Source organism: Solenopsis invicta, chromosome 6 (genome assembly GCF_016802725.1).
Source record: "Solenopsis invicta isolate M01_SB chromosome 6, UNIL_Sinv_3.0, whole genome shotgun sequence".
Classification (NCBI taxonomy): Eukaryota; Metazoa; Arthropoda; class Insecta; order Hymenoptera; family Formicidae; genus Solenopsis; species Solenopsis invicta.
Genome location: NC_052669.1, coordinates 21,998,018 through 22,010,492, shown reverse-complemented (window position 1 = coordinate 22,010,492; position 12,475 = coordinate 21,998,018). Strand labels below are relative to the sequence as shown.

Genomic DNA, 12,475 nt, shown 5'->3' with positions numbered 1-12,475 from the left:
GCAGCTTGCAAAGTAAGCACAGTGCAAAAACCAATCAGCATTTCGAAAAAGCGGCGACAATAAGTTTTGAGAGATGCGACTATTGATTTAACATGGACTTTTTCAGATAGAAATGAACGAGCACTGTACACCTTTAATCAGCTGTTTTCTTAGTAATATAGAAAATACTTTAAAAAATGTTGAAATACCATATTTTAATCAAATAACATATATTACAATTAAAAATGTACGTGTTACAAAATTGGATTTTTTTTAATCAAAAATTTGTACTGAAATAACGTTTATTTAGATCAAATAATTTTTTTAATTTAAACAAATATTAGTAAAATTTATTTTAAACTTGAGAAATATATTTTTATATCAAGAAAATCATATTAAAAAAAAAACATTTATTAAAAGTAACATTTTTTCCAGTATACGTTTTTTTGGTTTTCTTACAAGTTTATTATTTATACATTGTAACATTAAATTCTACAAGTTCTAGCTCCGTTATTATCCTTTCTTGACTAATAACTTATGTCCTATATATTGTGAAAATGCGTTTGCAACGACTTTGATTGATGCGAAGGATACTTTAAGTATTTCTACATTTTATATCAATTGACATTAATCTTCTAGATTGGCAGAATAGTATTTCCGCATTAGAAAGATAAACGGTGACGCTGTGGAACATAACAATTGTGATATTTTTAACTCATTATTATCTAACTAAAAATGATTAATTGTTTTAGTGTTATTATCCATTTATTGATTTATGCAAAATACTTTTTTTTTTAATTAAAGAAAAACAATTTTTTGCTGTATATGTACAACTATTTTAATTGTTTTAGGATAAGGCTATAATTAAGTCCAAAAGTATTATTAAAAAAGTCCTGCACTCAACATCGTTTATAACGGAAAATGTTTGCCAATAAAATTTAAAGACAGCGAGAAGAGAAAGCTTTATGAAAGGGAAGGAAGAAATAAGTGTCAGCTTTTTCATTTAATATATCTTCTTATCAAAATTTACATATTAAAATATTTCTTCATAATATCGGCATAATTCTTCGATGGTTTTGCAACATGCTAGCTGTTCAAAAAATCGTGTATTGTTTAATTCTAGCTTTAAAACATAAAGTTTGGTTTCAAAACTTACATTTATATTAGTTATGAGTATTGAGTACATACATAGGAATTGATTGTAATTATCTAGCTAACTTTAAAATTATTTACTGTATTATAGAGAAGAAAGAACAATGAATATGCTAAGAGACACGTACGTTTTGATAACAGAAAATAAATATATTAATGCAGAAAAATTAAATTACAATAGGATTGCATTAAATATAAGGGGCAGTCAAATAAAAACGAGACAAACTGTATAACACAATATATAACCCTTATATAACCTGACGCACATACATTACACAAAAACATAATTTATTATTTTTATAACTTTATAATCCTTTTTTTTGTATTTTTATATAAAAATTTTTTTAATATATTGATATAATAAAGAATCTTAAATATACATCAGTTGTAAAAAAAAATGCTTATAAAAGCATTTTAATTGTCGTGATTATAAATTACAAATAAACTGAATTGATTATTAATATTAATTTAGGAATGTGATAGAATATTTTAGCTATACCTTTGATATTCTACTTATATATTTTGAAACATATACATTAGTTTTAGCCCGACAGTTTGCCTGGTAAAAAATATCCTATTTAAGATTCAATAATAATTATTTTGCTGGAATCGCAGATTGGATTGAGATGCTCTAGCAGAGTGCGACAAAATCTTTTAGAGATGAGGAACGTAAAATCTATGACAATTGCCGTTACTACCGGAATGACATATTGTGATGTCGGTTATATCTTACAGAGGGAATATACTGTGATAGACGTCGGTGAACAAGGTAGCGCGCTTAATGGTTGCGTACAATAACAAAGTACTTTTATTCTAGAAAAATAATTACAAAGTTCAACAAACCACTAGCACCAATTGTTGCGCAAAATTTATAGAAAAATATCAATGTATCGCATTTCAATTGCACTGTTGAAAAACTGCAAAACGTCGTATAAAATTCTGTAACAAAAATGTTTCTGAAATTTGTCATGTGCAGTATATGTTAAATTTTCAAATGGAGCAAATATTTTATTTGGATATATTCGCATAATTAAGTATAAAATTTGCTCAATATTATTATATTTTTATAAAAAAACACATTGTTTGTTCATCCCTGTAAATAAATGTTGGTACGTGGAACTAAAAATTAAATTATTTTTTAATCCAATTCTTTTAATCTTTGAGCATAAAATTTTAGCATATTTGCAATTAGAAATAACAAATACTTTGCTCTTGTTCCGTGTCTCTTTTTGAGGTAATATGCGATCATGAGAACTTCCTGTTTTCTTTCGTCTTGAAGCTTTACATTGCAGGATAACTGAATAAAAAATTAACTAACAAAAAAACATTCGAGTGTTTATACATTTGCATAATAATACACTCATGATTAAAAACGATAAAAAAATACGTGTTAATGAATAAAAAAATATACTTTGAAAACATTATAAAATCATGATGAGTAAAAATGTCTTGAAAAATAATCGGCTATTATATATTAGCGTGCTTACGTAATGGCAAGCTACTAAAAAAACGATTTCATAATCAATTGTTAGAGTACCCTTTAATAACAGAAATAATAGAGATGGATTTATTTTTTTATAATAAAATTTGTGATGATACAAATTAAGAAAACTTTATAGAGTATATAAATATTATAGTTTATATAAATATTGATTTAATTTTCATAATACGTATGTACAATAAATGTAAAATGTCTTTTTAACAAATTTTCTTTTATAAAAAATATAACAATCTAAAGTTAAATTGCGTAATTATGTTATTATGAGCTATAAGTAGATATAAATTGATAAAAAATTTACATTAAAGGTACCTGATTTTTTTTAATATTAATAATATGCACAAAACAAAATAAAACTTGTTAAATTTTTGTCTATATTATTTATTTTTGATTTACTTTTTATTGTTGTCACTAAACGTTGCTTATATAAAGTAAAAGTGTAAAATACTGAATAGACATGCTTTAGAAGACCCGTACACATTCAACAACTTTCTTCTACATGAAATGCATTTGTACGTAATTCTCTTTGTACATTTACCGCGCGCAAATTCTTTGCACAAGCAACAATTTCTAACTTTTCTTTTTTAATTTTTTATTCAGCAAAACAATCGTTTTTCTGAAGTATTCAGTTTCTTCTTTCGTAAATATATAAATCAAAATTTTACAACAAGGAAAATAAACAAGCTTATTTAATTTATACTTGTACAAGTTTAAATTCAGTAAAAATATCAAAGCACTGTGAAACATTAATACTGCTTTTGGCGAAGTTTTTGCCACTAAAATGACAACGAGGCATTGCGTTGATTCGAAAAGTTTTGATGCAGAGACACAAACCTCGACAATTTACTTCGGGTTTGTATCCTCCATCATTGATGTCGCCGTTTTAATTTGTTAAAGATTGGTATTAAAGATTGGCATTATGTGAGTCGTATCATATTGGCAGAAGTAAATGGATACTATTTCAAATAATAAAGCAAATTTTAAGCCTAATATTTTCAATTTAAAGATACGGTAAATTCATTGGCATCAACTTAATATTTGATTTGATGATTTTTTGAAAGATATTATAAGTAGTTTGTTATTACAAACATTTAAAATTATAACATTGCGTGAGAAAAAGATTTATATTTTTTAATTCAATTTATTTCATAGATATATTTTGATTAGTATCAAACTTTTCCATTAATTCTAATAAACGATCGAATAAAAGAGTTTTAACGTCTATTGCAATAATAAAATCTAAGTGGTTGAAGAGTTTATATGGAACTTTTTCAGTTAGAAGAACGTTTGGTAAGCGTTTGCTAAGTTCATGCACATTCTGAAAATCAAAAAATATAAAGATAGTTTCACTAGCAAGATCATTTAAACCTGTGAAGAGTAGAAAATAAATCATCCATTTTATATAAATTATTTTTTTTTACATTTTGCAGTAAATTTAATTGAACTCTTTTAGGTATGATATTAACAATTACAACATTACCATTTCGTCATATTTGTATATAAATTTTATTTTGCTTTTAACTAAAAATAAGAATTAAGAAATCAGAAACTAATAGTGTTATTACCTCTACTGCAACAAGGTAATCATTATCTGAATAAGACAAAACGATTGGAGCAGTAATCTTTTTAAAATCATATAAAGGGGGAGTTTTTTGTTGATATCGTCTATAATTTTCATCTTCTCCATAATCGTATTGTCGAAAATCTTCTGCAACAAACGATAATATTCGTATATGTATAAATACTTATCACAATATATATATATGTATAGTTATAAATTTATAGACAGTTATAAACAATTTTGGCCATTTTGAGTTATTCGTGTTCAGTCATCTATCATATAAAATTATACAGATAAAAGCATAGATTTTAATCTTCAATCCTTCGTCGAAAGTAGTTTTAATAAATGTCATTTTATTTGTTCGATGGCTCATCACTAGAGCTGTTCAACAAGTATGTCATTGCTGTGTTTAGAAAGTATCCATATGTCAAGAAAAAGTATTTAGGTTATCTTAAATCGATATGATATGGGCACAGTAAACTATGTACGAGAAGTAGGGCATTCTTACAGGAGCAGTAATATTCTTTAAATATCATCTTTTCTTTTACTATTATGTTCTGCTACAAGTTAGACATGATATGATATTTTATTAACATATTTGGACTGTATTTGAACTTTAAGAAATATTAGTAGATATTGATTTGATACCAAAATCTATGAAATATAGGTCGTTTTCTTTTAATATGAAAACTATTTAACATTTATTCTTACAAGAAGGTAATAATAAATCAAAAATTTTAAGAGCCATGTCCAACTGTATGAAAAAAATTTTTTTGGTGATTGAAAACATGAAAGAATCATGTAAACACAGATTGCAAAATAAGGACATTCAGGATGAACAATTTACCGAACTACTTTTGGTGAGGATTTGAGGATCTAGCCTTTCTTTTTCATTTTTAAATTGTTATTATGTATAAAATTATATATGATTAATGACGGAACACGGATGACCCCAAACTCTTATAAAAATGAGCAAAATTCTTTATATTTATAATGCTATCTTAAACGGCAACACGCGTGCTCTGAAAATGTTTTATTTGTTTAACATTATACATAAATTACATTATTGCTTTATGCAAAGTGAAATACTCACTTGTACCCATATTTTGGTAATAATGCTGTACTGCTTGTAAAGAAGAACCAGCTGGGAAATGAGAAATCAATTCTGGCAAAGTTGTCTACGGCATAAATAATTTATACATAAAAAAAATCCAGAATAAATATATAACTAATTAAACGAAACAGGTAAGATGTTGACATAGCCGCCACAATAAATTTATATAATTATAGACAGGTAAAAGACTTATATAATATAATATAAGAAAAACTATATAAGAGATTTTATACAAATTGTATTGTAATGCATTATATTTTGTGTTACGTAACTTACAGTATTAAGTTGTTCTGGATCCGGACCGGCAAATGCAAATACTAGATTGATGCAAATAATCTGAGTTGCCGTATTATCTTTACATAATCTTGCTAACATAAGAGTCGCTAAAGATTGTGGAAAAAGGTCGTATATTTTGTTCTTTTCTAGAAATGGCTGAAATATATAAGATAATCATTCAAGTGTTAGCTCATAATAACTAACACTATTGTTAGCATATTAATAATAAAAATAATGATTGCTTCAATTGTACTTTAAACATTACTGTTTGCATTAAATAGTAATTAATTTTAGATACTACCTTTAATATTGACACGACGCCAACAAGTGCGTATATTGTAGGTAATGTTTTCAGCCAAATAGCAACTGGAGCCATTAAAATGGCCATTTTTATTTTGACATTATATTCCGGTCTTGTTGATAAAAGAGCGAATATTGAAGTAGTTCCCATTGAATGACCGATATAGTATAAATCCTTTTCCCCTCTATAATTTAAAATATAATCGAGCATAGCCGGCAGATCTTTTGTTCCAACCTCGTGATAACTAAAAAAATAAAAATTAAAATATTTTACAAAAAATATTTGCTTACTTTCTTCTCCTCTTTGACAAATACAAGTAATTAATTTACAATGAGAAGAGAATTGTAAAATAAACAGAATGCATATCCATATTAAAAAAAAAAAATACAAATTGTAAGTGAATACTTATTATACTCGCGTTTACAAAACGTGTTATAGCAACTTTTCTTCATTTTTATATACCTTTATTACAAATTTTTGATGTTATATTCGTATCATTTGATTCTATTCACTGAAAGTAACAATGACTCTATCGTTTTTTCTTTTAGTACAAAAATGTATCACTCATTCTTACACAGCATTTAGGTCTTTTCGATGTAAAAAACAGATTTTTGAACATAATCCAATGCGTTAAATTTACGTTACATTAAAAATGATTTTTAATGTAAAACTTTAAAGAATGAAGTACCTATACTGCCAAAATTTGCGATCGTATATCGTCATATTTACATGCGATCTACAATAAGTATTTCCTCTCATATTGCCGATCCATACATCATATCCTTGATCTACCAATAGAAACGCTATAACAAAAATAATAACTTAATATTTTAAAAGTAAATTATTGCAAACAAAATATGAATTGCTACTTTTTTAAATTTATATTTATTTTTTAAGTGCAAGAAACATTATTATTCTTTAAAACTTGTTACAAATTCTATTTAATTATTGCCGTTTAAATTAAACACTGATAACTAATGTTATATTATTTTTTTGCATGTATCTTTTCGAAATCTAATATAATTATGAAAAAATTTTTTATCTTTAATAGTTCATTACTTAATTGAGAATTTACGTTATTGGGTGAAGACAAAAATGTTGAAAAGGTTTCAATAACAGTTCATTATATTTTCTTAAATGCAGAAACGTTTAATTTCTCTGCATCTTTTTGTGTTAAAATTTGTAGGTTTGTATCTACTAAATTGCAAACATTGTCATTTTCAACGTCAGAAGACTATTCAGAGTTTGATTTGAGGTAAAAATCATCTCGTTTAACCTTTAAGTAAGTAGGTGAGGTAGCACTTGAAAAATAATTTCTTTAAATTCATAAAATATATACTTCTATACTTTATATGTACTATATAAAGTATTTCATACTTTTACATAGGTTGTCAACAGTTACTCATCGATTTAATTATTTTATTACCTTCTTATTATTGATCTTAACTTACTGATCCCAGGTAGCCTAAAGCATTGCTGCAATACTTTATGCTATCTTGAAATGGATCATTTATATTGAAGTAATAAACAATGACAAAGCGTCAAATGTGCTGAGGTGCTGTCAACATTTCACTTATCCGCTTATATTTTGATTTTGTTATTCTTCGAGTTATTAATTATTTAAATTTGAAACTAATGTATATTTAGTTTTTTGCTTCCTTTCTTTATCTTGGCCTATTTTCCCTTTGTCCCTTTATAATGTTTTACCGAAATTGATAAGGTAAAAGTTGAATGGAGACAAGAACGTGCGATAAGAAACATAATTATCGATAAAATAGTATGAAGAAGCAAAAAGACAGTAAGTAAAGAACAAGAATAAAAAGTGAAGACCACATTGTAGATTAGATTTTAATTAATACGTTTTTATATATCATATTATTTTTCATTATTTTCTTTGTGTAACCAAACACAGCATTGCTACACGTAATATAAAATTAAAATTGTCATTATTGGTATAAACTTTATGTTTTAAAAGAGATAGGGAGATTATTATAAATTTATTATATTTATTAAAAATTTAATATAACACAATATACTAATAAAAAATTAGCAATAATAGTATTTTTTTAAGACATTGTCAGTTTCTTACTTATTTGCTTACGTAGCTTTTGATCATCTAGGAACATAAGAAGTTTGTTCACCTTTATGAAAATGCTACAAATTGCATAAAAAATTTTTTAACTATACGTTAATAATGCAACTATTTTAATAAAAGTTTTTCATTATAAACTACATAATATATGTATATCAACAAATAGTTGGTAAAAACACGATTCACATTTACTGCATGATTCCCGTGTGACAAACGATCATCAGAAATTATTGTTGTCAATCAAGTATTTTTAATAAAATATGTTATTATCATAATTTTAAACATGTTAGGTGGTTCTTTCTATTTCATTCTTTTCTATGCTAAAATAGAGAAATCGTTCTCCTTAGCGCACGCTTCTCGCAAAAGATGAAGGAATTGCTCAAAAATTAAATGTAGCGATCCATCTTTCGCAGGTTTGTAATTCACACACAGCATTCTCTTTGAATACATTATAAAAGTTTTCATGACACTATTTCGAATATTTGTTTTTCTCCGCAATTTATAAATTATTATTACACGTACATGAAGTTATTCTTCGCTCATTTTCAGTTTGCTTTAAAAACACTTTATAGCTTAACCAGGTTAACCAATTTTTTTTTTACAGATGATAGTACTGTTTTTTCTAATAACACATTTTAATATGTGTATTATTAAAGAAAGCATTACTTACATCTTTTAAAAACCTATCAATTCTTTTGCATTTATAAGATAATTCTAAATATTCTATATTATTGGTGTTTTTGTATCGAAAAAGTTTGATTAATTTTTAATAGAACATATTTACAAAATCATTAGACAACGATGATTTTCAAACTCTAAGACTTTTTAATAAAAACTTTTTTACAAAAATGCTGGATGATAAAATTTTATATAGTGCTTTGCACCAATTCGCACATTGCATTACAACTGCATTACATTCTATACAGTGAATACATACCAAGATCTTTTCCCGGACCATACCATACCCAGCTATCAGATGAAGCGAAAAGACCGTGTTGAAGGAATACAACTTTCTTCTTTATATTGTTATCCAGTAATGGACTTCCAGGCATCCTATGTATTTTCAAGTTATAACCATCCTCTGTTGTAACATTGTGCTCTTCAGCAGGATAACCGTATTGTTCTACCATACCAATCTATGTAAAAGAATAGTATTTCTAACATCCATGAGAGATGTCGTCGTTTCATATTTATGATTTCTAAGTATCGACAAATATTAATACAATATATAGAGATTGTCAAATTGATAAATTAAGTCAAGTCGTACAACTTGTTCTACATTTATTATAGAGCTGTTTAAAATAAAGTAGGACTTAAGATACTTACTAATTTGATTAAAACGATTTGTTACTTACAAAATCCAGTACTGCATTGCTCATTATTCCTTCGGTTGGATTCATTCTTCTTACTTTCACTATACCAGGATCCTTAGGAAATAAAATATTTAGAAATTGGTTTTGAAGAAATGACATGTCCTGCGAGAATCGCGATTTTCCCTCTGAGAATGTTACAAGCATAAGTGAAAGTAGAATAAGTTTCATATCTGTTGTCAACTTATTTATTGTCAACTTCAGATTGTAAGAAAACAATGTAGATTGTAAGAAAAACCTTAGTTGTAAACAATGTCAATGGAAATACTTTTTGTATTCCCGTGCAGTATGCAGTCTGCAATGAAAAACAGATGCAATAAGCATTGATCAATAATAATTTAAAAATATTATTTTATCAGAGCTTTAATTTTCCAATGCAGAATAACTATTTGTTCACAACAAATTAACTGAAAATGGGTTTAGACGATCATAACAAGGTCTTCGTGCTGAAATAATATTTATGTATGTTTTAATTTATTTTGAACTCGCACCGTTACTTTTGGAGAAATTCACACAATTCTTTCATATTAAAACATAATTAAATTGAAAATCAATTTGATAATAGTGATGTTAACTTGCATTTCTAAATTTCCCACCCTCCAAGAATGTGAAAAGTAAGTTGTTCTTTCACTGAGCTTTAGACGATGCAAATAATAATAGATTTATGAATAATCTCCATGTACATTTTAGATTTTCTAAAATTATGTAAATAAAATTAAGTAAATAAATCCTTTAAAAACATATACAATTTTTTAATAATAGTTTGGTACAAAAGACCATGTTTGTATATTAAGATTCTATATATATATATATATATTTGTTACATCAACTTAATAATCTTTTTCTGTTTGATATATGTATCTAGATATACACCACAGACCTGTTTGAAAAAATTGTAGAAAATTAAAGGAAATAGTATAAAATTAATCTTTATATATTTGAAATAGCAATTTGCATGCTTATCACAATTTACAAGATATATGCGTTTATTATAAAAGATAATGTAAAACTGCCAACAACGATCAGCTGCATTCATCGAAATATATACTTAGCAATGTGTGCAGTGAAGAAACATGAAATTTTCGTCCTTCTATACAATTTTCTTTTACCTTCACTATTTCATAAATTTATTTATATAAATAAATTTTTAAAAGTTTTATAAAAACTTTTCTTCTTCATTCCTTTTGTTTAACGGAATGTCGTTTGTTACATTCCCTGCAAGACGTTTTGTCGTGGCGGACAAAACACTGACTGACTGATCTCTATCACACGGCACTATCGGATTTAATAATATCCGTAGTTATGAAACTGGCCTATCAAGTGTATTTTTCTGAAGAATGGAATAACTGTGATTGGGCAGTTTGTAACTTCTAATGTTATTAAACCCTATTAATGGTGTCGTGTAAATAATCTGACAGACCTCTTCCTAGCACTTTTAATCCTCCCGCAGTGGGGAAAAAGAGTCGGGAACAAAAACGCAAGATGTCAGTGATACAATGGAAAATTTTCAAACAATGAGCGAGCGCGTGCACCTTAATCATTCATTTTCTCAGCAATATAGAAAATGTCAAAATATTATATTTTAATCAAATAACACTCATTACAATTAAAAATATACGTGTTACAAAATTGGATTTTCTTTTATTAAAAATTTGTACTAAAAGAACGTTTATTTAGTGCAAATAATTTCTTTGATTTAAACAAATATTAGTGTAAAATTAGTTTTAAACTTTGGAAATATATTTTTTTATCAAAGAAATCATATTGAAAAACATTTATTAAAAGTAAAATTTTTTCCAGTATACGTTTTTTTTGTTTTCTTAGAAATTTATTATTTATACATTGTAACATTAACTTCTACAAATTTTAGCTCCGTTACTATGTTGATATATAAAAATCTTTTTACTTATTACTTATTTATTAACAAACAAGCGTTATCAACTTAACAAATAACATCAAAATAACATAATGTCAAACGTTTTAATGATAAATACCAGACAAAAATAAATTTTATATCTTTATTTCAGTATTTTTCTGTAAAAATCTGTTTTCTCCTTGATCTTTTACTTTGAAGAGAAAAATATCTATTTTTGTATCTCTAAGTATAAACATAGCAAACAAACGATTCACTAAGATTGAAGTAGCTCTAAATTATCTGTGTCCAGAATAGTAAAATTTATTATAAAGTTCTTATTATTAAAAGTCCAAGTTTATAAAAAAAAAAAATAAAGTTGTTGTTCATTAATACATAAAAAGGTGCAGCATTCAACAGAAGGAGGAATTGTGACTGATATTTTGATTCAATATGAGACAATATTTTAAATATAATTATTACTAAACATCGCGATCAGCGAAATGTTCCGATAATAACGATACGAAATGCAATTCCACAAACTTCGTATCTAAATACGAAAATATTAATGACACACGTGCGAATAAACAGTCAATGGTTATGAATGACTATATGACAGTATATCGATTTCCGTATCGATATTTAAAAATGGAGGCACTTGGGAGTCAAGGGACAGGTTGCGCAAAGTCAGACGAAAATTGTTCTTCAGAACGAGCACACTTTATTTTCCATCATGGTCGTATAGAGAAGAAAGAACAATGGATATGCTAAGAAACACGAATGTTTTGATAACAGAAGGTAAATCAATTAATGCGGAAAAATTAAACTACAATAGAAGTTACATTACATTAAATGTGATCTGACGTATGTAGAGTATACAAAAATATAATTTATTATTTTTATAATTTTATAATACTTTTATCTGTACTTTTGTATAACTTTTTAAATATATCAATATAATACAAAATCTTAAATATGCATCAGTTGTAAAAAGATGCTTATAAAAGCATCTTAATTGTCGTGATTGTAAATCACAAATAAACTGACTTGATTATTAATATTAATTTAGTCACGTGGAAAAACATTTCAACTATACCTTTGATATACTGCTTGTACATTTTAAAACGTATACGTTAGCGTGGCAGTTTGGCTGGTCAACGCTAATCAACGCAAACATATCCTGTTTAAGATGTTACACAATTTAGTAATTATTATTCAATGAAGGCCTTCTTTGGTCGTAGCTAGATTTTAGTGCTATATTTATTTGTGTGATTTTATAT

General features: G+C 26.3%; 1 protein-coding gene across 4 annotated transcripts; it reads right to left on the bottom strand.

Annotated features, from left to right (window-relative positions):
- Nucleotides 1–1,904: 1,904 nt before the first annotated feature.
- On the bottom strand, nucleotides 1,905–10,634 carry LOC105203869 (lipase 3). 4 transcript variants are annotated; one of them, XM_039450660.1, is made up of 9 exons: nucleotides 10,453–10,634; nucleotides 9,329–9,638; nucleotides 8,911–9,109; nucleotides 6,570–6,684; nucleotides 5,882–6,125; nucleotides 5,581–5,736; nucleotides 5,284–5,368; nucleotides 4,195–4,337; nucleotides 2,995–3,947 (listed from the first exon to the last, which is right to left on the bottom strand). In XM_039450660.1, the coding sequence occupies exons 2-9, from the start codon at nucleotides 9,512–9,514 to the stop codon at nucleotides 3,771–3,773; spliced, it is 1,305 nt and encodes a 434-aa protein (XP_039306594.1). In that variant the 5' UTR covers nucleotides 9,515–9,638; nucleotides 10,453–10,634; the 3' UTR covers nucleotides 2,995–3,770. The 4 variants fall into 4 exon arrangements, with proteins under 4 accessions (XP_039306595.1, XP_039306594.1, XP_039306596.1 ...); XM_039450662.1 differs by having other exon boundaries at nucleotides 9,329–9,400; XM_039450661.1 differs by lacking the exons at nucleotides 2,995–3,947; nucleotides 10,453–10,634 and adding an exon at nucleotides 1,905–2,070 and having other exon boundaries at nucleotides 9,329–10,385.
- Nucleotides 10,635–12,475: the final 1,841 nt, after the last annotated feature.